Genomic DNA, 26837 nt, shown 5'->3' with positions numbered 1-26837 from the left:
ATAGTTGGTGCTTCTTTCTAGCCGTCATCCAATAAAATCAGAAATGTAACGTTGTGTGTTTTCCAGTTTGTAATTTGAAACCGTTGCTACTGTCATGTACGTAAGGTTGCTAATGACGCTTTTAAAATTTTGTTCCTCTCCTTAAAGTTAAAGCAGTCATGTCGGTAATGAAACCTCTTTTAAACTGTGCAGAAAGGTCAGGCCGAAATCACTCCCTTCCCCCTACCGGTTCTCATTCTTGCACTTCAGCAGTATATGGCTTGGAAGTTTGCTTTATGTACTTCCCCAGCATTTCAGTGAACGCTTTTACAACTTTCAAGGAAAGAAAATGTTGGCCTACATATTCATAGGTTTGCTTTTTATTACTATTTTCATTAAGTAATGTTCATTAAGTGATTAATTATTTGTTGAGAGAATAGTCATTACAGTGTCGTATTTCTTCTAAGTACATCTTGCTCTTTGACTGAATCTGGAGCTATAAAGCTGGGTTTATAGAGATTCATACTTCTGAAAGGATTCCTCTTCCTTTTTGTGCCTTGTCTGTGATGGAATGCACAGTTTTACTCAAAGGTTTGTTAAAAGATGGATCAAAACTTCATTTGAGGGGTGCCTGGGTGGCTCAGTGGGTTAAAGCCTCTGCCTGGGATTGAGCCCCACATCGGACTCTCTGCTCTGGAGGGAGCCTGCTTCCTCCTCTCTTTCTCTGCCTGCCTCTCTGCCTACTTGTGATTTCTGTCAGATAAATAAATAAAATCTTAAAACAAAACAACTTCATTTAAATGTGTGCTGCCACCTTTGATTGTCTTGATGTTAAATCCCATTCTTTTAAAAAAACTAGTTCTTGGGGGCGCCTGGGTGGCTTAGTTGGTTAAGCACCTGCCTTTGGCTCAGGTCATGATTCCAGAGTCCTGATCTAGCAGAGAGCCTGCTTCTCTCTCTCCTTCTGGCTGCTGTTCCCCTTGCTTGTGCTCTCTCTGTCTCTCTCTGTATCAAGTAAATAAAATCTTAAAAAAACAAAACAAAAAACTAGTATGATGTATTGAAGTTGCCACAGTTTAACAAGACAGCCGCAGAAGCTATTTGCCATCATATTGGAGAAAGGCAGATTACTGCAGACAGGTCCCATTCACAGTCTACTTTGTGTAGAGTGTTGTGGTAGGTGTTTTAAGTACATTCTCTTTAACCTTCATGATGGCCCTTTGAGGTGTAGGCTTACTGCAGGTGAGGAGTGCAGTTGAGGAGTTAAGTTGTGTAAACGCCATGTTAGCTCTTAGAGCAATGAGTGAATCGGGACTTAGGTTAGTTTCAGACTTTGTGCTCTTCACTGACCCTATTGCGTCTTCTGGCGTAGGTGGCTCTGAGGTAGGGTTGTGTTGGGATGTAAGACCTGCAGCCATATCACCAGATTTGTTCAAAATCATTTGTTAATTTTATAGCCCCACTATAAATGGATATATGTACTCCTTTACACCCCTGTCTCAATGGGAATTGTAACTGGATGTTAGACTTAGCAAAGAGGGTGTGTCCAAGTCAACAACTGACTTGGAGACCTTGATAGGAGGCCTTGATAAGGTTGCTAGAAGTTTTTTCTTTAGTTTTTTTTTTTTTTAAATTTATTCATTTGACAGGCAGAGATCACAAGTAGGCAGAGAGGCAGGCAGAGAGAGAGGAAGGAAAGCAGGGTCCCCGCTGAGCAGAGAGCCCGATGTGGGGCTCGATCCCAGGACCCCGAGATCATGACCTGAGCCAAAAGGCAGAGGCCCTAACCCACTGAGACACCCAGGTGTCCCAAGTTTTTTCAATGGATTTCTCTTCAGCATTCCATGTAGAATTTTAGGAACTGGTTAGAAGGGACAATGGTGATGTCTTTAAAAAAAAATTTTTTTTTTTTTTTTTTTTTGTTAAGATTTTTATTTAGGGGTGCTTGGGTGGCTCAGTTGTTAAGTGTCTGCCTTGGCTCAGGTCATGATCCCAGAGTCCTGGGATCAAGCCCCGCATCGGGCTCCCTGCTTGGCGGGAACCCTGCTTTTCCCACTCCCGCTTTTTTTTTAGATTTTATTTATTTATTTGACAGAGAGATCACAAGTAGGCAGAGAAGCAGACAGAGAGAGAGGGGGCAACAGGCTCCCTGCTGAGCAGAGAGCCTGAGGCGGGGCTGGATCCCAGGACCCTGAGATCATGACCTGTGCGAAGGCAGAGGCTTAACCCACTGAGCCACCCAAATGACCCTAAACAAATTCTTTTTGAAAGATTTTATTGATTTATTTGACAGAGAGACAGTGAGAGAGGGAACACAAGCAGGGTGAGTAGGAGAGGGGGAAGGACGCTTCCCACGGAGCAGGGAGCCCAATGTGGGTCTCGATCCCAGGGTCCTGGGATCATGATCTGAGCCGAAGGCTGATGCTTAACAACCGAGCCAGCCAGGCACCCCTAAAATTTTTTTTAAAAAGAATTTTATTTATATAAGAGAGAGACATAGGGAGGGAGGGAGTGCAAGCGGTGGCGGGGGGAGCAGAGAGAGAGAGACAAGTAGACTCCTTGCTGAATGCAGAGCCCAATGTGGGACTCAGTCCCACGATCCTGAGATTATGACCTGAGCCAAAACCAAGAGAAACCAAGGCTTGGATGCTTAACTGACTGAGCCACCCAGGTACCCCTAAACACTTTCTGAGGATTTTATTTTTAAGTATTTTCTATGCCCTACGTGGGGCTCAAACTTCCGCAGAAGAGTCACATGTTTCAATGACTGAACCAGCCAGGCACTCAATTTTAGGCATTTTAAAATATTAAAAACAGCTTCTTCCTCATTATAGTTCTTTGTGCCCTATTGGGAACAAGTGCTTCAGACCTAGCAGAGTTTGGGCTGGCAAAGAGATCAACAGTGTGTATTAGTTTTTCCTTAGAGTCTGCTCCACTGTCTCATGATTCAGGGTGTCTGTTCTTTCTCAGCAGAGATACTGCTGAAGTTAACATTCTTTTTCTGGTTACACCTCCTTTTGCAGTGAAGGATGAGCATGAGGGAGTGTGACAAGCAGGGGCTGTTGGACTTACCCCACTGTTAGCTTGCATTCAAGTAGAACCAGTTTTGGCCACGTGTGAGACTTTTTTACTACTGTAGTAAATAATATTTATTTTCTATGCAAATGTGTGTTTGAATGTAAATGGAGATGAAAAATGTCACCTTTGTATTGGGAAATGTAAAGTGTAAGTGTAATTTTTATTTATATGTGTGTTTGGTCATTCAGGAAAATACGTATTTATAGAGTTTACTGTACAACTTACTCAGTACAAAAATAAGTCTTTGACTGTGTTCTTATGTTTCATATGGAAAAAAATTGTTACCAGAGTTGTCTTTAAAGTGTTCTTGTAGTTTGAATACTTTACTATGGATATTCTAAGGCAGTTGGTTAACTGTTGACTCAAATTTAGAGGCTAAAAGACATAGTAAAAAGAATAGCCTCTTTTGTCCTGTTCTAGGTGAAGGGAGAAGATGAGGAAGAGAACAATTTGGAAGTACGAGAAACCAAAATTAAGGGTAAAAGGTAAGCCACCAAACAGTCAGAATATCTATATATCCTGCCTCTCCTTGTTATAGGTTATCCTTTTGATTGGAATCTTAAGGTAGGAGAATTGCTGAGGAAGTACCTGGTGGTCTAGAGGCTGTTTCAATTAATATTGTGTGTGGTAAGTAAGCAACAGGCTGTAATGTATTCTGGACCCAGTTACGTCTTTTCTGATTACTAATGCTAAAATTGCCCCTCACGGTGGCAGTTTGTTTTACAGGAAGGTAGCTACTTTCCATACCAGGTCAGGTCTGCTAATGTACGTGAGGATAGGGATCCCCAAACAATGGATGGAGAACCAGTATGGTATGTGAGAACTGCAGGCTGTTTGCCTCAGTAGATAGCCCCCCATCTGTTGTTGGCTACCATCCTCTTTCCAAACGGCAGACAACTCTACGCACCTTATCTCCTCTTGAGCCTTCAGGGCATTGAACGTGAGACTTCTTGGAGGGAATAAGGCTGAGCTCCCTGAAGGCTGGGGTTGGACTTGTTCTCTGCTTTAACCTCAGCACCTAGCACGGGGCCTGACACTTACTAGTTACTATAAAACACTTTGTTAAGGATATTTTCCAAAACGCATAGAAAGCAGGAAGAAACGAATAAAGAATCCCCATATATCTCATCACCCAGCTTCAGCAGTTACCAGTATTTTGCATGGTATTTATTAGGCATTGAAGTATTTGTTCAGTGAGTGATGTGGGAGGAAGAAATGTTTTTAGCCTCAGTGATTCTTTTCTTTTTAAAGATTTTATTTATTCATTTGACAGAAACACAGTGAGAGAGGGAACACAAGCAGTGGGAACAGGAGAGGGAGAAGCAGGCTTCCCGTTGAGCAGGGAGCCTGATGTGGGGCTCAATCCCAGGACCCTGGGATCATGACCTGAGCCGAAGGCAGACGCTTAAGGACTGAGCCACCCAGGCGCCCCTATTCTCAGTGCTTCTAAACTGGAGGAGGGAGCAGTTGTGTCCTGCCCCTGCCCCGCCCAGGACATTTGGCAATGTCTGGAGATGTTTTTAGTGACAGCTGAGGGGTGCTGCTGACATCTCATGGGTAGAGGCCAGGGATGCACCTGAACATGCTGCAATGCCCAGGACAGGTCCCTTCTCCCAGCACAAAAGTAGCCACTCACGAATGTGAGCAGTGCTAAGGTTAAAAAATCCTTTTTGCTGAGGCAGATAGCATTAGCTTATGCTGTAGTTTATCATAAAAAGAAATAAAATATTTGATTCCTGACCAGCAAACCTTTGAGCCTTACAGCTCTCGGTTCCCACATGATTCAGAAAGCAGGTCTCCCTGCTTGGCAGAGTTTGTTTTTGTTTGATTTGTTTTGTTTGGCAAAGTTAAAAGAATTTTTTTCTCATTAGTTCTGAATTTTTTATTTTTATTTTTATTTTTTTAAATTTATTTATTTGTTAGAGAGAGAGAGCGAGCAAGCACAGGCAGACAGAGTGGTAGGCAGAGGCAGAGGGAGAGGGAGAAGCAGGCTCCCCGCGGAGCAAGGAGCCCGATGTGGGACTCGATCCCAGGATGCTGGGATCATGACCTGAGCCGAAGGCAGCCGCTTAACCAACTGAGCCACCCAGGCGTCCCTCTGAATTTTTTAAAACGGAGAATATGACATAGTACTATTTTTTTTATGCATATGCCCATTTATATGTAATTTGACATAAGTGTATAAATGGGATAATGTTAAATTTATTGACCTGCCTGTATAAAGCTTAATGGCAACATTAAACAAGTCATTTATCCTGTAACCCTAACATGACAACATATATATCTTTGTTCTGATCCCTGAAAAAAAAATGTGCTCCTTAGACACCAATGTAGTCAGCTCTGTGTTGACTGCCTAGCCTTTTATCAGTCAGAAGCCTTCATTAGCTGCTGCTTCTGAGTTCCAATGAGAATTGATATTTCTTTTCCTTTTTTTTTTTTTTTAAAGATTTATTTGCTATAGAGAGAGTGAGTTCAGGCAAGTGAGCAGGGGTAGGGAGGGTAGAGGGAGGGGAAGAGAGACTCTCAAGCAGACTCCCTGCTGAGCACAGAGCCTGACACTCTTAGGACCCTGAGATCATGACCTGAGCTGAAACCAAGAGTGTGACACTCAGCCAGGTGGGCCACCCAAGCACCACTGTATTCTTGTTATTATAAACAACTGTGAAATGTATACCCAGACATTTGTCTTAAAAGGCTTAAATTAATGGGTTAAAGGTGATCTCTTAAAAGGTCACTGCATTTGTCTTGGGTACAAAATGTTGCCATGACTTCGAGCTGCTACTTCTGTTTTTGGTTCCCTACATTTCTTAATTTTCTTGCCTTGTTCTTCCTCCAGTGGGAGATTCTTCACAGTCAAGCTCCCAGTTGCTCTTGATCCTGGGGCTAAGGTTTCAGTCATCGTGGAAACAGTCTATACCCATGTGCTTCAGCCTTATCCAACCCAGATCACCCAGTCAGAGAAACAGTTTGTTGTATTTGAGGGGAACCATTATTTCTACTCTCCCTATCCAACGAAGACACAGATGATGCGTGTGAAGCTTGCTTCCCGAAATGTAGAGAGCTACACCAAGTTGGGGAACCCCACGCGTTCCGAGGACCTCCTGGATTATGGACCTTTCAGAGACATCCCTGCTTATAGTCAGGTAGGTGCGTGTGGAGTCCAGTCTGTCCCTGCCTACTTGAGAGAACGTCTTCTGGAGTGACTGCTAGTGGATGGGCTTGGCGCTGTGAGATGGGTGTAAATCTGAAGTCGTTTTTAAGATCATCCCAAAGATTTCCACCTGTTGTGAAATGACGCCATGGGGGTCACTGTTCTCATCTTGGGAGTACAGCTAGAGGCTGGGAGGTGTAGGAAGATTTTTAAGAAGGGCTCAAATAAGGAAAAACATGGCAGATGAACCTCATAAACTTCATGACTTGGATTTTTGAAGCAATGACACATGAGCTGAGTTGAATGACTGCATCAGCACTTAGGACCTGTGGAAGCCTGAGAGTAGCCAGTGACAGTGATAACTAGAGATTGCTGAGGTCTCTGAGGGAGCCCCACAAACAGCAGTCGTCTTCCCCCTCTTCCCAACTTCTGTGTACACTGAGAAACAAAAGTATTGAGGGAGGTAGGAAGTGGCAAAATATGTAGCTTTATAATAGGTAAAGACTAGGTTGAAGGACGCTGCTACTGCAGAGCTACAGAGGCATCAAATGCAAGGGTGGTGGAGGAGAAGGGGATTAGGGAAGGGAAGAACAATTTGCTGACCCACCACCTTTATTTCCTAGGCTCTTTAGATAGTGTATTAAATAAGATCATTCATTTCATTGAATCAGAATTAAAAACATAGTTAAAAATTTTTTTTTTATTCTCTAGCTATAGACGAGGAAACAATCAGTGAAACTAAATAACTAGATTACAAATAAATTAGCTTCCAGGGAAGATGGGCAAGTTGTATGTAGCACAATTCTAGCAAATATACTCACATTAAAAAAGAATAATAAAAAAGTAGCATTTGGAGGGTTGAAGTCAGGGTTGGGGGAGGAGGGAACAAGGCATTGTGGGTGGAGGCCCCGAGATGGGAGACCAGGTGCTGTGCTGACTCGGGTGGCTGCTGGGGTAGTAAAGCGGGCTGCTTCGGTGAGCCTAGGAGTTGGGCCTTAAACAGAGAGGGAACAATCAAGGCTTTAAAAAGACTGTTGTTATGGAAAAGTTCAAACATACACAGAAGTATAGAGAATGGTGCAGTAACTTCCCATACACCTATCACTTCGACTCTGTGGGTATCAGAATATTACTACACTTACCAGCACTCTTTTTTTTTTCTCTGCTGTAATATTTTAAAGCAAATCTTAGGAATCATGCCTTTTTAGCCTACGTACTTGATTATCATCTCCAAAATATGTGGATATTTAAGACGTGTGCATGCATTTCTGTGTTTAGAATGTATGTCACTGAGGATGTACAGTCAAAATAGTTCCAGTGCCGCTTGAAATAATTGTTTCTGTTTTCTCAGTCTCTCAGATGTTAGTTTCACATCTGTTCATTTTGGGTCATTTTCTGCTGTTTAAGAATCTTTTTTTTTTAAGATTTTATTTATTTATTTGAGAGAGAGAGAGAGACAGAGTGAGAGAGCATGAGAGGGGATGTTAGAGGGAGAAGCAGACTCCCCATGGATCTGGGAGTCCGATGTGGGACTCAATCCCAGGACTTCGGGATCATGACCTGAGCTGAAGGCAGTTGCTTAACCAACTGAGCCACCCAGGCACCCAAGAATCTTTTTTAAATTGATATGATTTTTTGAAATGAAAACAGCCAAAATTATGTAACAAGGTATATTCACAGAACTGTTGCTTCCACTTCTCCCTTCTGTCTGTTCTTGGTGACCATTTATATTAGCTTTTGGTTTATCTTTCTAATTTTTTTCTATAAATATATGCAGATTATAGTAAATTTATATTCCCCCTTTCTCAAAAAGTAGCACCTTGTGTGTACTGTGGACTCAACGGGTTTTTGCGGGGGGAAGTGAGAGTGGCTCTCTGCAATTCCTGATGTAGTCACCTTGTGGTGTGGAGAGCTTTTGGTGCGCATGCCTCTGTGGAGCTGAGGGACTGGCTGGTCTGAGTTGTGTTTCTTTTCTTTTCTTTTTTTTTCTTAAAGATTTTATTTGTTTATTTGTCAGCGAGACAGAGAGAGAGAGAGCACAAGCAGGGAGAGATGCAGGCAGAGGGGAAAGCAGGCTCCCCGCTGAGCAAGGAGCCCGATGTGGGACTCCATTCCAGGACCTTGGGATCACGACCTGAGCTGAAGGCAGCCGCTTAACTAACTGAGCCACTCAGGTGTCCCATGAGTTGTGTTTCTTCTAACTGCATATTTTTTTTCCTTGTTTAAAACTGAGTGATTCAGTTTATGTTGGGGGCAGGGATTTGTTTATCTCTTATGTAGGCTTCTAAATTTTGAGTATTTTGGATTTTGGGCTTTCTTTCTCCATTTTAAATTAATAAAATGCTCATGAGAGTATTTGGCAAATACAGAGGAAAATTTGATGCCAGTTGACATCCACTTTTGACATAATAGTACGTGAGTCATTTCTTTCTAAAGCATAGGGGCTTTTTAATGTGGAAATCATATAATGTATAAAATATTACATGATGGTTTTGCCACTTAGACAAACATTTCTAAACATTTTACATTACTTTTGTAAGCCATTTTTTTTAAAAGATTTTATTTATTTATTTGATAGAGAGAAAGATCACAAGCAGGCAGAGAGGCAGGCAGGGAGAGGGGGAAACAGGCTCCCTGCTGAGCAGAGAGCCCAATGCAGGGCTCAATCCCAGGACCCTGAGATCATGACCTGAGCAGAAGGCAGAGGCTTAATCCACTGAGCCACCCAGGCACCCCTGTAAACCATTTTTAATAGTCACTTAAGATCCTATAATTTGATGTCTTATAACTTATTTGCTAAGTTTCCTATGTTGAACAGTTAGCTTTTTTCCTATAACACTATAGTGGTCTTCTCTTCACATATAACTTTTTATATAGTCTCAGGGTAGATTTTCTTTCTTTCTTTTTTAATTAAGTTTAGATTTAATTCCAGTTAGTTAACATATGGTGTAATACTACTTTCAGGTATACAATATAGTGATTTTCAACACTTCATACATCACCCAGTGCTCATCACAGTAAGTGCCCTCCTTAATCCTCATCACCTATGTCACCCATCCCCCCACCTACCTCCCTCTAGTAGCCATCAGTTTGTTCTCTTTGTTCTGTGTAGTTGAGTGTTTCTTAATATTTCTCTTTATATATATGCACACACACACACACACATATGTATTCTGTTTGTTTCTTAGATTCCATATATGAGTGAAATCATATGGAATTTGTTTTTGTCTGACTGATTTTGCTTATCATTATACTGTCTAGCTCCATCCGTGTTATTGCAAGTATGAAGATTTTAGTGGCTGAATAATATTCCATTGTGTTTATGTGCATGTGTGTATACCACATCTTTATCCATTCATCAGTCAATGGGCACTTGGGCTGCTTCCGTATCTTGGCTAATGTAAATAATGCTGCTGTAAACATAGGGGTGCATGTATCTCTTCAAATTAGTGTTTTTGTATTTTTTGTGTAAATACCCAGAAGCGCCATTGCTGGAACATAAAGTAGTTGTATTTTTTTTTTTTTAAAGATTTTATTTATTTATTTATTGACAGCCAGAGATCACAAGTAGGCAGAGAAGCAGGCATAGCGGCAGGCAGAGAGAGGAAGAAGCAGGCTCCCTGCTGAGCAGAGAGCCTGATGCGGGGCTCGATCCCAGGACCCTGGGATCATGACCTGAGCCGAAGGCAGAGGCTTTAACCCACTGAGCCACCCAGGTGCCCCAAAGTAGTTGTATTTTTAAGTTCTTGAGGAACCTCTGTGCTGTTTTCCACAGTGGCTGCACCAGTTTGCATTCCCAGTGCATTGAGGGTTCCTTTTTCTCCACATCCTCACCAACACCTGCTGTTTCTTGTGTTACTGATTTTAGCTATTCTGACAGGTGTGAGTTAGTATCTCATTGCAGTTTTGATTTGCATTTTCTTGATGATAAGTGATGATGAGCATCTTTTCATGTGTCTCTTGGCCATAAGAGAGATTTTCTGAAGTAAAAGTTTTCAAATCAAGGCATATGAATCTTTAAAAATTTCTTGATGAGGGGTCACCTGGGTGGCTCAGTTGTTTGAGCATCAGATTCTTGGTTTCGGCTCAGGTCATGGTCTCAGAGTCATGAGATTGAGCCCTGCCTTGGGCTCTGCACTCAGCTGCTAGTCAGCTTAGAATTCTCTCTCCCTCTGCCTCTCCACCCATGCAAGTGCCCTCACTCTCAAATGAATCTTTTAAAATAATTAAAAATCTGGGGTGCCTGGGTGGCTCAGTGGGTTAAAGCTTCTGCCTTCAGCTCAGGTCATGATCCCAGAGTCCTGGGATCAAGCCCCACATTGGGCTCTCTGCTTGGCGGGGAGCCTGCTTCCCCCTCTCTTCTCTCTGCCTGCCTTTCTGCCTACTTGTGATCTCTGTCTGTCAAATAAATAAATAAAATCTTTAAAAAATAAGGGACGCCTGGGTGGCTCAGTTGGTTGAGCAGCTGCCTTCGGTTCAGGTCATGATCCCAGCGTCCTAGGATCGAGTCCCACATCGGGCTCCTTGCTCGGCGGGGAGCCTGCTTCTCCCTCTGCCTCTGCCTACCACTCTGTCTGCCTGTGCTTGCTCGCTCTCTCTCTCTAACAAATAACTAAATTTAAAAAAAAAATTAAAAAATCTTTAAAAAATAAAAAAAAATTAAAAATCTTTTGATGTATATTGCCAAGTGGTTTTTAAAAAGATTTAGCTAATTTATTTTGGCACCAGCAGTCAGAAACTGCTAGTTTGCTCACACCCTTATCCATGTTGGCATTAAATACTATCAAATATAATTATGGTTGAAGTTGTACTTTTAAGAATCTATTCATAGGATGAGTGAATAAAGTGGCAGGAGCCATGAGAATTAATAAAATGCCCTTTTTCTTGGACTTTTGGGAAAGAAGGGTGTTTTCCTGATCCCTCTGTCCTTTAAGATCCCATATTTAAGGTTCCATGTGTGTATTCATAAAAGGGCACTTACATTACTAGTGACTAGAAAGATTTAATACTAATTGAAGTGGTGAAATTGGCAAGGTGAAGGAATTTCCAAAGGTATCTCCTTTAATTCTCTGAGGCCTCCCTGGGAGGCAGTATTTACTGCGGAGGAGTGCACAGCCAGAGCTAAAAAGTTGAAGAGGCCTGGGGCACCTGGGTGGCTCAGTGGGTTAAAGCCTCTGCCTTTGGCTCAGGTAGAGATCTCAGGGTCCTGGGATTGAGCCTGCTTCCCCTTTCTCTTTGCCTGCCTCTCTGCCTACTTGTGATCTCTCTCTCTGTGTCAAATAAGTAAGATCTTTAAAAAAAAAAATAAGTCGAAGACGCGAAGAACTAGTATTACCACTTTGATTTATTTATGACCTTGAATGTGTTAGAACTGCTGGGCCTCAGTGTTTTTAATTTGTAAAACGAGATGAGTAGTACTTCATTCTGTTGTTTTGAGGATTAAATGATCATGCATTTGTTTGGCACTCATCAAGAGTGACTGACACGTATATTTATGTTAGCTCCATACACTTAGCTAAACAGGTCTCTCTTCTGGGAACTTCTCTGGGTAAGTCTTCTCCATGTTAAAAAAATCCAGTAGTGTCATGAATCATCTTCATTTTTGAAGTTATTTGCTAGCTCATTGGGTAGACGTTATGTCTTTAGGAGATCATATATATACCTTGTCAGAATTTTTCTTTATTATAGGTTAAGATTTCGTTTTCTTGCAGAACTGCAAAAATTATTCAAAAGGCAGTTTGTAAACCTCATTGTAGAAATTTTGAAAATAAAAACTACAAGGAGAAAGTAGAGACAGTGTAAGAACTCTGTTTCCTACCTATGTTGGGTTTCTCCTGTATTTCATTTCAAGTTCTTTTTGTTCTTTTACGCCTATGGTGGCGATAAGATAAGTGGCATGTAGAAGTTTTTGTTTTTAAAGTACAAACGATACTTATGTTGAAGCCTAAAACAATTTTGTATAGCCTGTTTTTCCATTTAGTAATACGTCATGAATATTTATTTCCATATGCCATTAAAAAATTCTAGTAAGCATTATTTTAGAATATAGCGTGCATTAGATAGACCGTAATGGAGCCATTCTCTTGCTGATGTATGGATTGACTCCAGTGTATTTGAAACTAGTGTTGATTCATCTGTCACCTAGACTTGGAACAACTTTTCTCCTTTCTCTCCAGGATACTTTTAAAGTACATTATGAGAACAACAGCCCTTTCCTGACCATCACCAGCATGACCCGGGTCATTGAAGTTTCTCACTGGGGTAACATCGCTGTGGAAGAAAATGTGGACTTGAAGCACACGGGGGCTGTGCTGAAGGGACCTTTTTCACGCTATGATTACCAGAGACAGCCAGATAGTGGAATAGCCTCCATCCGCTCATTTAAGGTACAGGGTGTGCAACATGGACATAGGGAGAAAGTACCCTTTTATCACATTTGCCCTTTGGCTTTTTGAAAGTATCTAAATATGGACCATTGTTTAGGATTGATTGGTGTTCAAGTAGTTCAGTTCACAAGGTTAGAACCAACAGAAAGAATCTAAAAAAAAAGACCCCATTTGTATAAGGAGGCCATTTTTAAAAAGATTTTATTTTTAAGTGATCTCTCTTAATCATGGGGCTTGAACTCACAACGCTGAGATCAAGAGTCATGTGCTATACTGACTGAGCCAACCAGGTGCCCCAAAGTAGGCCATGGTTTTTTTTTGTTGTTGTTGTTTGGTTTTTGTTCTTTTTTTTTTTTTTTTAAAGATTTTATTTATTTATTTGACAGAGACATAGCGAGAGAGGGAACGCAGGAGGGGAAGTGGGAGAGGGAGAAGTGGGCTTCCCACTGAACGGAGAGCCCAATGCGGTGCTCAATCCCAGGACCCTGGGATCATGACCTGAGCCGAAGGCAGGTGATAAATGACTAAGCCACCCAGGCGCCCCATAAGCCATGTTTTTAAAAGAATATTTGAATAATAGAGAAAGGAAAAACTATAGCACCACTCAGAATTAGCATTGCTCATATTTTAATATTTCCTCTTTCTTTTATAGTGCTCTTTTTAAAAGATATTTGATCATATTGTATATGACATTTTATATATTTTTAGTCTTAATAAATGAAATCTTGTATTTTCAGGTATAATCAAAGACTGAAAACATGTTCAGTTGAAAACCTCCTTGAAAAACAGAGTTTGGGGCACTGGCCCCCTGCACAGTTGAAAATCTAGATATAACCTTTTTTTTTTTCCCCCAAATCTTATTTATTTAATTTTATTTATTTGACAGAGAGCACAAGTAGGCAGAGAGGCAGGCAGAGAGAGGGGCGAAGCAGGCTCCCTGCTGAGCAGAGAGCCTGGTGTGGGGCTCGATCCCAGGACCCTGAGACCATGACCCAAGCTGAAGGCAGAGGCTTAACCTTCTGAGCCACCCAGGTGCCCCTGGATATAACTTTAGACACCCAGAAAATTTAACTACTAATATTCTCCTCTTTTCTGGAAGCCATACTATTAACATAAACAATCCATTATCACATATTTGGTATGTTGTATGTATTTTGTACTGTATTCTTAGAGCAAAATAAGTTAGAGGAAAAATGTTAAGAAAATCATAAGAGAAAATACATTATAGTATTTATTCTATCTGCTGAAAAAGATCTATGTATAAGTGGACCTGTGCAGTTGAAACCTGTGTCATCCAGGGATCATCTGTACTTCGTATACAGAAGGGCTCATTATGAATTATTTCTTCATAATGGGTTATTTCTTCCTGATTATGAAAATACTCTTACAGATTTGGAACCTATAGTAAAGAATATGAGGTGGAGGTGGTGGGGAAATGGACATTGGGGAGGGTATGTGCTATGATGAGTGCTGTGAAATGTGTAAACCTGGCGATTCACAGACCTGTACCTCTGGGGATAAAAATACATTATATGTTTATTAAAATTAAAAAAAAAAGAATATGAGGTGGAGAAAGCCCTCCATAACCATATTACCTAGCAATTTAATGGAATTTCTCTCATTTTTAGTTTCTCTCCCTCCAGAGTAACTTAGAGATTATTTTTATCTTTTTATTAATCCTTCAGTATTCATAAAGGTAGTTATGATCGTCTTCATTATTTATTGTTTAAGAGAATTAGTTATTTACCTACCATGACTGAGAAATAGATGTAATATCTGGAAATTTTGAAGCCTTGGGGGAGGCTAGATAGACCTCTTTTTAGGTTGTCCCAGTTTGGGGACTGTTTCAATTAAATAGTGCTGTGGGGAGGTTCTTGGTGCTGGAGGTCTTTTCTGTCTTTAGGGTCATCTCCTGTGAGTAAGTTTCTGGGGGCTTTAGAAGGCTTGTCCCCTCTCTTGCAGACCATCCTCCCTGCTGCTGCCCAGGACGTTTACTACCGGGATGAGATTGGCAACGTTTCCACCAGCCACCTCCTTATTTTGGACGACTCTGTCGAGATGGAAATCCGGCCTCGCTTCCCTCTGTTCGGCGGGTGGAAGACCCATTACATCGTTGGCTACAACCTCCCAAGCTATGAGTACCTCTACAATTTGGGTCAGTCTTTAGTAGTTAGGGAGTGGAAAGGGGAGAGACTATTATTTTCTTTCATTTCCTGCATTTTTTGTTTCTAGTGGTGGGAGTGTGTGTGTGTGTGTGTTTTAACAATTGCCAGTCATTTTGATGGGAAGAGAGTATTGTTATTTTTTGGAAGGCTGGGATATTAGGAACAACTTTTCATGGGTGGGGACAAATTACTATTATAAAAGTAATATATGCATTTGATAGTCAGTTTGAACAGTCCAGTAAAAGTCCTCTTCTGAACCCACAGTTAAGTTATATAATATATACTATATACAACATATGTTATATAATATATGCTATACAGCATAATATATATCAATAACATAATAATATACAATATGATCATTTTGCCATATTTTCTTCAAGTCTTCTTAAAACCTTTTAAATACAAAATTAGAGAAAACCACACAGAAAAACGTATAGCTCAGTAAATGACAATTAGAACACCTCGTAACCACCACTTACTCAGGCCAAGAAATTGAACTGAGCGAGCCAGCCCAAAGGTTCTCCATGTACCTCTTCCTTCCCTACAATAGTGGTTACCATCCCGACTTTCAGTAACTGCTTTCTTGACTTTGTTTGGTTTCATCACCCAAGTGTGTGTCTCTAGAGTCTCTAGTTTTGCCCTTTTCAAAAAGTTTGATGTCTTATGAGTTTCTGTTAATCGTTCTCTCCTCCATCTGATTTTTAAAAAAAAATAGTTTATCTATTGAAGAACGTGAGCCATTTGTAGTGTACAGTCTGGATTTTGCTGACTTCTTACTCAAAGTGCCATTCAGTGTATTCCTGTGTCTTCTGTATTTCTTGCAAATTGAAAGCTGTTACCTTCCTTGCTGTCTTATGAAAGGCATTATTGGCTCAGCTTGTATCTTATCTTTCCTTTCCTTTTTTTTTCTTTTTAAAATTTTATTTATTTGAGAGCACACACAAGCAGGGGGAGCTGCAGGCAGAGGGAAAGGGAGAAGCAGGTTCCCCACTGAGTAGGGAGCCTGGCATGGGGCTCGATCCCAGGACCCTGAGATCATGACCTGAGCCGAAGGCAGATGCTTAACCAACAGAGCCACCAGCCTCCCCCAGTTTGTATATTTTCTGTCCCAGACATGGAATCAGCCATTTCTCATCAAAGCCCTAGTATCTTCTTGTGGAAAAACATGTTTTAAGACCATAGTCTGAGAACTAGGAATGCATACTGTTCTTAGTTTGGTCAGTATCTAGGCCTTTTCAGTTAACAGAGGTAGGTGTGTATTATATTTGTGTGTAAGAAAATTATGAACTTATATAGTTACTTAATAGTGTGATATATGTGTTATATCTGTATCTAATTCCATTTCGAGAGTCCTTGTTCTGAAGGACAGAGAAGGTGACAGAATTAGAGCATTTCACAATTAATTGTTTTATCCCATACCTAATACACAGAAGTTTCAGAATAAAAATGATCATACTACCACTTCCAACATGATTACTGAAAAGAATTTGTTTATTTTTTGGCATATCCTCTCCCTATTCTACCCCATTGTTTAGGTGTGCTGTGCATATACTGTATATCTGTTGTCAGAACAAATAGCCATTACACAGTGTGATCCCCCCCCTTTTTTTTTTTTTTTAAAGATTTTACTTATTTATTTAGGGTGAGAGCCAGTGAGTATGAGCAGGGGGCAGAGGTAGAGGGAAGGGAGAAGAGAAGCAGACTGCCTGAGGAGCAGGGAGCCTGACTTGGGGCTCCATCCCAGGACCCTGAGATCACGGCCTGAGCCAAAGGCAGACGCTTAACCGACTGAGCCACCCAGGTGCTCTGGGCCTCCCTGCTTTTAACTCTAGTCTTTCCTCTATAGTAGCTGTAGTTAATGCTCACCATGTCAGTGTTCACATTGACAGCTCTAGTCATTTTGATGATCTGAAGCTCATTCTCTTAGGCAGGGCTTATGGGAATGAGTTCTCACACATCGGTAGTTGATGACAGGTTGTGCCTTTTGTGCATATAAGCCATTTTGAGGAATATAACATTACTGGTTCATATGTCTTTTCTTGACATATGTTCCTTTTTTTGGTATAAAATGTCATTGTCAAGGTCTGATGATGATCTAATTTTTCCCCTTTATAAGTCACCTCCCCCTCTAAGTCTTTTTATAAAAATATTGAAAGAGATTCTTTAAAATCTAATACTTTTAGTGGAACATGTTTTGGCAGTGGTTGCTGTGTTACTATTCTTGGGTCTGCATTGTTTTTTCAACTTTTGAAACCTTTTTGTAAGTTTTCTCATTTGAGGCTCCTGTTATTTCTATGTTGAGTCTTGGCCTGTTTTCAATATTTGGCAGGTTCTCTTGAGTCTTTTCTTCATTGAAAACTTTGCTTCTTTTTGCTTTCTGTTTATTATAAGACATTCCCTGTTGTGTTTATTTATTCCTATTCCTTTTAGCTTATCCTTCATTTCTAAAACAATTTATTTCTAAAATTTATTCGTGAATTTTTTCCTGCATTTCTGTAATTCTGGTTTGTGGTGCTCTTTCATGACTTGTGTCATTTTTATAGTACCTTTAGTTTATTTTGAGATACTGGGAACAGTGGTTTTTTTTTTTTTTTTTTTAGGGAGAGTGCATGTGGGGGTGCAGAGGGAGAGAGAGACTCCAAAGCAGGCTCCATGCTCAGCATGGACCCCAACGTGGGGATCAGTCTTATGACCCTGAGAACATGATCTGAGCTGAAACCAAGAGTTGGATGCTTAATTAACTGGGCCACCCAGGTGCCCCACAGGAACAGTTTTAATCAGTTTTGTGGCATGAATTTCTGGCATGTTTTAATTTTCTCTTGAAATGTTCTCTCTTTTTTTTTTTTTTTTTTTAAATTTATCTATTTGGCAGAGAGAGAAAGTGAGAGACAAGCAGGGGGAGTAGAAGAGAGAGAAGCAGGCTTCCCGCCAGGCAGGGAGCCAGATGCAGGGCTTGATCCCAGGACCCTGGGATCATGACCTGAGCTAAAGGCAGATGCTTAACAACTGAGCCACCCAGGCACCCTGAGATGTTCTCTTTTTTGGTAGCTTTTGAAAATATAACTTACTCTAAGAGCGAGAGCCACCTTTTTTCTGTTGCTCAGTTTTGTTTTGCCTTTTTTTTTTTTAATTAAAAAATTTTTTTAAATAAGTGAGCCAAACTAATAACCCTGAGGTCAGGAGTTGCCTGCTCAATGAACTGAGCCAGCCAGGCACCTCTCTGTTACTCTTTTTTTTTTAAGTTTTATTTATTTATTAGAGAGAGAGTGAACATGGGATGGGGGAGGGTCAGAGGGAGAAGTGGGGAGCCTGATGGAGGACTCAGTCTTGGGGCTCTGGAATCATGACCTGAGCTGAACAGAGTCACTCAACCAACCAAGCAACCCAGGCACCCTGTTGTTCATGTTTAATGTGAATTTTTAGGAGGAGGTGTTGTAACTGCCTGGTTTCCCTGTTGATTAAATACGGTGGCTGGCTTGTGGAGCCTGCCCTGGGTCAGTTTCCTGTAGCTCTGTTGTCCCTGTTAGGCTCCATTTTTATTTTCCTCCAGCAATTTTTCCTCCGCTTAGGGTGCTGTCCTGGGAGGGGAGCTCTGCTGACTTTTCCAAGTTCTCAGGGACTGGACTGCTCTAGACTCACAGGTCCATGGGCCTATTTGCTTGCCTACCCTGTGGGGTCAGGGGAGGACTCTGGAGCTCCAGTCCCTTTCTACAGTTGGCCTGCCTCCTTCTCTAGTCAAAGTGGTGGCCTCTGTGGGGCTCTTCTCTCCTCAGGTCTATCACTTGCCCCGTTGCCTCCCTCTGCTTTCTCCTTTACAGACACTAGTAATGGGCCGGTTGTGTGTTGGTGTTTTATAACTCCCCATTTGTATTTTGGGGTTCATGGAGATCTTTGTCTTACCGAGTTTTGTTGTAAAAAATGTTCCATGGGTTTTTGGTTTCACTATCTGGTTGCTTTGTCTTTATGTAAAAATTGGGGAAGGCCCATAAGTATGCTGCCAGCACCACCTCTGTCTCCCAGAATCTTCTAGTCCATTAGCTTTAACAGATTTTTTAAGATTTCATCTATCTATTTGACAGAGAGAGAAATCACAAGTAGGCAGAGAGGCAGAGAGAGAGGGGAAAGCAGGCTCCCCGCTGAGCAGAGAGCCCAATGTGGGGCTCGATCCCAGGACCCCGAGATCATGACCCGAGCTGAAGTCAGAGGCCCAACCCACTGAACCACCCAGCCGCCCCTAGTCCATTAACTTTAATGGCACCTCTTAATTCTGCTCTGTGTGAGATGAGAGTGTCCGTAGCCTGTGCTTGCCTCTAGCTCCTGTGTCATTTTCTCTGGTTTTCATATTCTTGCATGTGTTTGTCTTTCTCCAGGTGACCAGTATGCACTGAAGATGAGGTTCGTGGACCATGTGTTCGATGAGCAAGTGATAGATTCTCTGACAGTGAAGATCATCTTGCCCGAAGGGGCCAAGTGAGTGCAATTGTTCCTTTCCTCTTGCTTCCCGTTTCACTGGTAGTGGCTTTGTACCTCAAAGGGAAGCTGTGTTCTGGGGTGCTGAGGAGGTGCTCGCACCTAGCTTTGACTGAGAGGTCTGCAGGGACTTTCTGACTGGAGTTGAAACAGAAACATTAGACTCAGATGAGGGTACTGGTTTGATTTACGAACCACAGTGCCCAGAGTGCCTCTGCGTGACAGATGTGGCGTCCAAAGGGGATGGGACGACCTGCAACAGGACAGAATGCGGGCTCAGGACAGCCAGGTAGCCCTTGTGCTGTGTTTCTACAAAAAAGAAGAGCAACAGTGGCTCTGTTTTATCCTGGGCTGGTCAGACCAGGTTCAGGAAGCAGAGGAGGGTGGGGGAGTGGGGGTGGTTCCATGCTTACAGACAGTAGTGCTCTCTAGTCAGACCAGGTTCAGAAAGGGGGGATGGTGTATTAGGGTTCCATGCTTACAGAGACAGTAGTGCTGTCTTTGGCCAATGTAAGCAGCAAGGAGTGCATTCGGAAGGGTAAGGTGCTTATAAATTGGTGGTGTACGTTGCAGAGCCAGAGCATCTCTGGGTGTCCATTTGGTGGAAACCGACAGTTGTTCATGGGTGACCTGCCCTTGGCATGAATGATAAACACCTATGTGTATCTTTGTGTCACTTCGCTCTAGGTTCACTTCAGAGGGAGCTTCTGCTTGCCTCTCTTGGGTCACATGCCCGCTCTGGTCACCAGAAGGATTGGTTACCAGATTTGTTCCTCCTATGGAGGATATTCCACAGGGGATGGGGAGTTCTAGCAAAACTAGGGTGTGAGAACCTAGAGGAGGGAGAGTGGATCTAGGCAGACGAAAACAAGACGTGTCCCACTATACCTTATAGAAGTTCTCAGTCACGGGAGGAGAAAGAACTTCTGGAGTAGACTTCTCAGGGGCTCCTTCAGGTACCCGAGAGGGTCTTGTTGGGTGGAGTGTGCAGAGGACTTTGTGGTCTGTGTGAGTCCAGGGGTCGGCCGGAACTGGCGAGCACTAGCAAGGACAAGATGCAGGGAGACGGTCGTTACCTCAGTGGGAGAGCGGTCTGATAGTCGGGGTGCTCTGGCAGTGGGTCAGCTGTCTCAGGAGGTCTGGTGGTCCTTGGCGCCAGGAGGGGAGTGGAGTGGAGTATGAACTCAGTGATCCTGAAAGGCCCCCTGAGCCTTAGAATTCTCCAACCCCCAATAAACCTCGGTGGTCAGTGCAGTTTGTCTTAGGCCGTATTTCATTTCTACCTGCGTCCAGGAACATCCAAGTTGACAGTCCCTATGAAATTAGTCGGGCCCCAGATGAGCTGCACTACACTTACCTGGACACGTTTGGCCGCCCTGTGATTGTTGCCTATAAGAAAAATCTGGTGGAACAGCACATTCAGGACATAGTGGTGAGTAGCTCCACCGCTCTGCCTTTTGTGTCTTCCTCCGCAGAGTACAGGGTCCTGGGAGCCAGGGACTTGGCTTTCTTTATCTTTTCCCTCCGTGGGCTGTAGGGCTTTGAGCACAGTCACCTCTGGGGGTGGGTGGTGCAGCCTGCATGACAGTGGGCCTGTTGAGGCTCCTCTGTTGCCCCCGGGTGTCTGAGTCCTTGCAGACCTGTGGAAGCCGGTCCTCCTTGTTCCCTCCCCTAGGTCCACTATACGTTCAACAAGGTGCTCATGCTGCAGGAGCCATTGCTGGTGGTGGCTGCTTTCTACATTTTGTTCTTCACTGTCATCATCTACGTCAGGCTGGACTTTTCCATCACAAAGGTACCCCTTGGCTTTTTCCCCACATTTGTTTGTCGTTTTGTGTCTTTGATAATGTATTTCGTTAACTTGACTGAGCACTGGGGTCCTCTCAGCAAGCCCAAGGCAGAACCATGTTGCCAGGAAGCCTCTCCCCTGCCTGTGGCCTCTGCTGATCCCTACCTCATGTAAAGAGAGAGACCTCGTTCTTGTTGCTGTGGTCACAGAGTGTGCGGGGTTGTGAGGCAGGTTGCCGCTGGTGTGAGTACTGTGGAAACAGGGCAGCCTGGGTTTCATGGTGGGGCTCCCCTGAGGAGGGTGACAGGCAGAGAAAGTAGGGAAGGGCATTCAGCTGGAAGGAAGAGTTTGCACAACAGCAGGGAGGGCTTCGGTGGAACCCAGAGGGAGCAGTAGGGTATATGCAGCAAAGATGTTGATCTGGCTGTTTCCATAGGCAGCCCAGTGAGGCAGCTGCTAGCAAACCTTGTCATACAGAAGGGCTGAGTGGAGGTTTTACTATGAAATAGTTCCACTTTTTAAGTTATAAATGCTGCTTTTGTTTATTTACTTATTTTTTTAAATTTTATTTTGAGTAGGCTCCACACCCAATGTGGGGCCTGAACTCATGACCCTGAGATTAAGAGTCATGTGCTCCATTGACTGAGCCAGCCAGGTGCCCCTGCTTTTGTTTTTTTAAAAGTTTTTTCTTTAAAATAATTCCACATTTCTGGAAACTTTGCAAGAATAGTAAAAATAACAATTGTATACTTTGTGCCTAGACCTAGCACTTAACATTTGGTCTCTCTTGATATATAATTTTTTCTGGGACATTTGAGAGTAACTTGGGGATATTTATATACTCCACCCCCTTGAGTACTAAAGGATGCGTGTAGCCTATGGGCAAGAGTCTTCTCTCTCTTTTTTTTTTTTAAAGGTTTTTATTTATTTATTTGACAGACAGAGATCACAAGTACGCAGAGAGGCAGGCAGAGAGAGAGGGGAAGCAGGCTCCCTGCTGAGCAGAGAGCCCGATGCGGGGCTCGATCCCAGGACCCTGAGATCACGTCCTGAGCCAAAGGCAGAGACCCAACCCACTGAGCCACCCAGGTGCCTCAAGAATCTTCTCTTAACATAACCACAGTAGAGTGATCAAATTTAGGAAATGTTATGTTGGTGTAACGCTGTTGACCAGCATGCAAGCTGTGTTCAGGTTTGGCGGACTGTCCCAGTGACCATATCATTTTTAGCAGTTGTTTTTCTTCCCTCAGAATTCGGCTGAGGATCATGCATCCCATTTCGTTGTCTTGTTTGTTTTAATCTGGAACAGCCCCTCAGCCTTTCTTTGTCTTTAGTGACCTTGACGTATCTGACATGTAGAGATCGATTTTGTCGAGTATCCTTTAACTTAGGAGTATCCTATGTTTCTCTCTGATTAAATGGAGATAATGCATTTTTGGCAAGAATGCTATAAAGTGGTTCCGTGTCTGCAGGGCATCCCATCAGGGGTACCTGATGTCAGCTGGTCCCAGTGCTGGGATTGTAACTCTCCTTACTTGGCTAAGTCGATGTCTGCCTAATTTCTTCATGTTAAAGTTACAGTTTTTTTGTTTGCAATTAATGTGTGGTCTGTTTGAGGCTATATAAATACTCTCCTATACATTCACTGATTAGTTCTAGCATTTAATATTAATTCTTGTCCGAATCTGCTGTTAGTGTGGTGGTTGGAAAACTGATTCCTTGGGTTGGCCCTGTGCTGGAAAGAGAAGCTTCTCTTCCTGGTTGACTGGTTGGCTGGCTGATACTTTTTGGGACTCCTGGCTTCTTACCTTGCTCTGTGGGCAACTGTCCACTGGTACTACTTATTTTGATGCTCAGATTATCCCAGATTTGTCTGTTTTTGTCATGTCTCATCATTTTTTCAAGCACTTCCTTATCATTGGGCACAGCAGCATGTTTCAGGTATATTCCGTACTTTCTCCAGGCAGTCCTGGTTCCGTTCAGTATGGAAATGGTACCTAGAGAGCATGATCAGGGAGCTAGGTGTGATCATTGCTTTCGGGGTGTCACTGCCTCTGGGCCTTTCAGCAGACAGCCAGGGGAGAGAGGTATGGTATTTATAGGAGCAGTTAACACCGCTGTCTCACTTCAGTCTGATGCCTCAGGATTCTTAACCGTCCTCCCTCATTCCACAGTTTTCACTTCTCTCCTGGATCCCAAAATCAGTGTGTTTATTCATTTGTTAAATTCCGTAAACACACAAAATAGTTTCAGAATTGCTGCCCTCGTGCCCCCAGAAACACCAGACCTATCAGGTAGAGTCCCAAGATTTGGTTAGCAGTTCTTTTTGTCTTGAGACTGAGAATGTCCAGAGTACTGGGTTCCAAGGTAACTGGCGGAGTTTTCCTGAGTTAACGCATTTGAAATATAGTTAGGTTCATTTGTTTCTGTTTGAATTTTGTTGCAGTTTCTCCCTCTGGTACTGTTTAATCTTGATTATGAATTTATAAAACCCTGCCCTGTCAATAACCAATTTCATCAATCTCCAGATATCCTTCCTGATTGATTTTGCAGAAATAAGGAGATCCTTTAATTCTTATTTCTCCTTCTTTCTTGCACAAAAGGTAGCACAAGTATGTATGTCTTGTCCCTTTTTCTTACTAAACAGTTTGTGAGAATTACCCATATCAGTTCATAGAGCTCTTCCCCATTATTTATTTATTTATTTATTTATTTTTGCATAGCTGCAGAGTATTCCGTTGAACGAATGGGTCAGTTTATAAGTTTCTTACGTATATGTCTCCCTGTCTTACAGCTTTGATAATTTATTAAGAAAAAAACAATTGTGGGCCAAATCAACCATTTGCAGACCAGATTCGGCCTTTGAGCTACCATTTAGAACTTCTGAAGTAGACGAGAGAATTCCGGAAAGTATGTAGGGCTTCATCTGAAGGGCCATGAATGGCAGGATAAGGAGCTGGGACTTTTCCTTTAGGCCCTGGGAAACTCTTGAAGGTTTTAAGGGGAGAGACATAATAAACATTCTGGAAGCTTTCCCTGACCTGCACTTAGCGCTTCACCTGTCCCTTTCGTGGTGTATTCTAAGCATTCATATTCCTTCTCTCATCCCCTCTCTGCCCTGCTGGGCTTTGAAGTAAAGTTTCATCTTCATGTCCAGTCCTGCCCTTTGCTGAATTGGTCCAGATTTAGTGTCAGCAAAGGTTGGATTCTCTGACATTCTAAGATTGCTTTTCTTGTTTGCACAGCTGGTGGTGGGTACTCTTCGGGAGGCAAAGCTTAAAGCAGGCTCAGGCCTGGATGTTGTCACTCATGATATCTCCCCGACAGGATCCAGCTGCAGAGGCCAGGATGAAGGTGGCTTGCATCACGGAGCAGGTCTTGACCCTGGTCAACAAGAGAATAGGTCTCTACCGTCACTTTGACGAGACTGTCAATAGGTACAAGCAGTCACGGGATGTGTCCACCCTCAACAGTGGCAAGAAGAGCCTGGAGACAGAGCACAAGGCCTTGACCAGTGAGATTGCATTGCTACAGTCCAGGCTGAAGACAGAGGGCTCTGACCTGTGCGACAAAGTAAGTGTTTGCCATCCCGGAGTCACTTGGGTCTTTGGCCTCCCTTGTCACGCCTTCAGGAACTGTCCCCCACTTCTAGAGCACCACGGGGCTGCTCTGGGTGCACATGCCGGGCAGCTCTTGCTCACTGCTGGCTTTTGTCCCATGGTGCCACCCCTTAAAGTGGAACAAGAAATTTGGGGGTTTTGGTTACAGGCTGGCTTTGAGAAGCTCTGTTAGCCTCCACGTCACTGTCTGTCCATGTGGCTGCTATTGAGAGTGACGGCTGGCTCTCACGGAGGCCAGCCTGGGCGAGGCTCCAGGCTACTCATGTGTGCTGAGAAGAACCTAGACTTCGAAGCAGGCATTTGATTCAGACTTTGTCAATCTGGGCAAGTTACCTGACTTCTGTGCCTCCGTTTCTTCATGTGTCAGTACTTACCTCACTATGTTGTGAGTGGGAAGTGAGTTGGTGCATGTAAAGTGATTAAGAACCCTGCCTGGGACCTGATTTGTGAGTGAGTCCTTGTTACCTATAAAGGAAGAGGGGATCCCCTCCTCCTCAGAGGTACTCCTCAGAGGTACCTCTCAGAGGCCCTGATGATCCTCCTCTCCACACGCCACTCCCAGTACTCCCTCTCCTTACCACTGTGTTCTTCGTAGCAGCCGCCTCTTTCTGGAACTCTTTATGTGCTCGAGTATTCCCTGGTGGCTGTATGAGGGCCAGATGCCTCATCTGTCTTGACGGCGGTTTTCCAGAGCCTAGACTTGTGCTTAGCACTGTGGCTCACTCCGTAATTGTTGAATGTTGAGTGATTCTGACTGTGAAGTCCTCAGCCTCACACCCAGCTGGTGATAATGGGCATCATTCAGTGTCTCTGCCACACCCTCACCATCAGTCCTGCCCAGTTGAGTCCCTGGACCTAATTTGGCCAGCCCAAGGGAAGAAGATAAACATACTTCGAGGACCTGCTGTGTGCCTGGCACCATGCTGGGGGATTGCCCATATGTTCCCATTCGATCCCCACGGTCCTCCTGTACAGCCGAGGCCTGAGGTCAGAGCTTAATGGTACAGAGAGTGGAGCTGGCATCTGAAGCCAGGCCTGTCTCCCTCCACTGCTGGCACCTCTGCTCTGGGAGCTCCGGGGTCTGTAGGCAGGGGAAGTGGTGGGCCCTGCTGAGTGTGGGCCAGGGACTGCTCTGAAGCTCTGCCCTGCTCTTGCCTCGGCCAGGTGAGCGAGATGCAGAAGCTGGACGCGCAAGTCAAGGAGCTGGTGCTGAAGTCTGCAGTGGAAGCTGAGCGGCTGGTGGCTGGCAAGCTCAAGAAAGACACGTACATTGAGAACGAGAAGCTCATCTCTGGAAAGCGGCAGGAGTTGGTCACCAAGATCGACCACATCCTTGATGCTCTGTAGCCCCTGACCATTACCATCGGGGTGGGCCCAGGGTGCTGCACTTTCAGATGCCAGGTTGGGGGCGAAGGGGGGAGGGCTACCATCAAGGCCGCTGAATGCTGGCATCTGTGTTTTACAAAAGGCCTTCAAGGAAATGAAGCCAGGGCCTGCCATAGGCAACACAAGAAGCTTCGTTTTTGTCTTTAAAGGGTTCGTTTTTTTAAAAAAATTAAATCCCATTAAAAACAAAGTATCTTTGTGTTTTGAACAAAGAGATTTTCAGTAGGTGATTGGTTTTGTTTTGCTCTGAAGAAGCCTATGATATCCTTTCAGTCCATAAGCCCCTTGTTTTTTGCCTTTCTAGTTCCTGATGTTTGGGTATTTTATGAGTGTATGTTTGTTTTTTGTTTTTTGTTTTTTTTTAAACATGTGTGGCCAAGTGAAAATAAAGCAGGGACTGAACATTTGTTCGTTCTGGTAACAATCACATAAAAACTTCGAGGTCTACTTTTATCAAGTGCTTTTTATTCATTAAATAGTGGATTTGCTTCTTAGAGCAAGTTTGCATGGCAGGCATTGCCTCTGTTTTACACGTTAGCACTGAGGCAACAGAGTTAAAGTGGGCTACATCAGGTCACCGGACAGAGGAGAGGAGCAGGTGGAGCAAGGGCTTTGTTCTTACTATTTTTTTTTTTTAAAGATTTTATTTATTCATTTGATAGACAGATCACAAGTAGGCAGAGAGGCGGGCAGAGAGAGAGGAGAAAGCAGGCTCCCCGCGGAGCAGAGAGCCCGATGCGGGGCTCGATCCCTGGACCCCGGGATCATGACCTGAGCCGAAGGCAGAGGTTTTAACCCACTGAGCTACCC

General features: G+C 43.3%; 1 protein-coding gene across 1 annotated transcript; it reads left to right on the top strand.

Annotated features, from left to right (window-relative positions):
• The first annotated feature begins 3481 nt into the window (after nucleotides 1-3481).
• On the top strand, nucleotides 3482-26524 carry RPN1 (ribophorin I). The gene is made up of 9 exons (XM_080796880.1): nucleotides 3482-3542; nucleotides 5894-6200; nucleotides 12385-12594; nucleotides 14557-14749; nucleotides 19133-19232; nucleotides 20526-20664; nucleotides 20908-21027; nucleotides 24349-24594; nucleotides 25806-26524. Exons 2-9 carry the CDS (start codon nucleotides 6081-6083, stop codon nucleotides 25986-25988), a joined length of 1311 nt encoding a protein of 436 aa, XP_080653006.1. The 5' UTR covers nucleotides 3482-3542; nucleotides 5894-6080; the 3' UTR covers nucleotides 25989-26524.
• Nucleotides 26525-26837: the final 313 nt, after the last annotated feature.

Source organism: Martes martes (assembly GCF_963455335.1).
Source record: "Martes martes genome assembly, chromosome: 1".
NCBI lineage: Eukaryota > Metazoa > Chordata > Mammalia > Carnivora > Mustelidae > Martes > Martes martes.
The sequence above is the reverse complement of the archived record's forward strand: the minus strand, read 5'-3'. Positions and strand labels throughout refer to the sequence as shown.

Bases quoted from the DNA above. Each gene is read 5' to 3' on its own strand.
- RPN1 (XM_080796880.1), top strand. From the start codon at position 6,081: ATGATGCGTGTGAAGCTTGCTTCCCGAAATGTAGAGAGCTACACCAAG. The intron at 6,201-12,384 runs GTAGGTGCGTGT...CTTTCTCTCCAG, and splicing joins ACATCCCTGCTTATAGTCAG to GATACTTTTAAAGTACATTA. The intron at 14,750-19,132 runs GTCAGTCTTTAG...GTCTTTCTCCAG, and splicing joins TGAGTACCTCTACAATTTGG to GTGACCAGTATGCACTGAAG.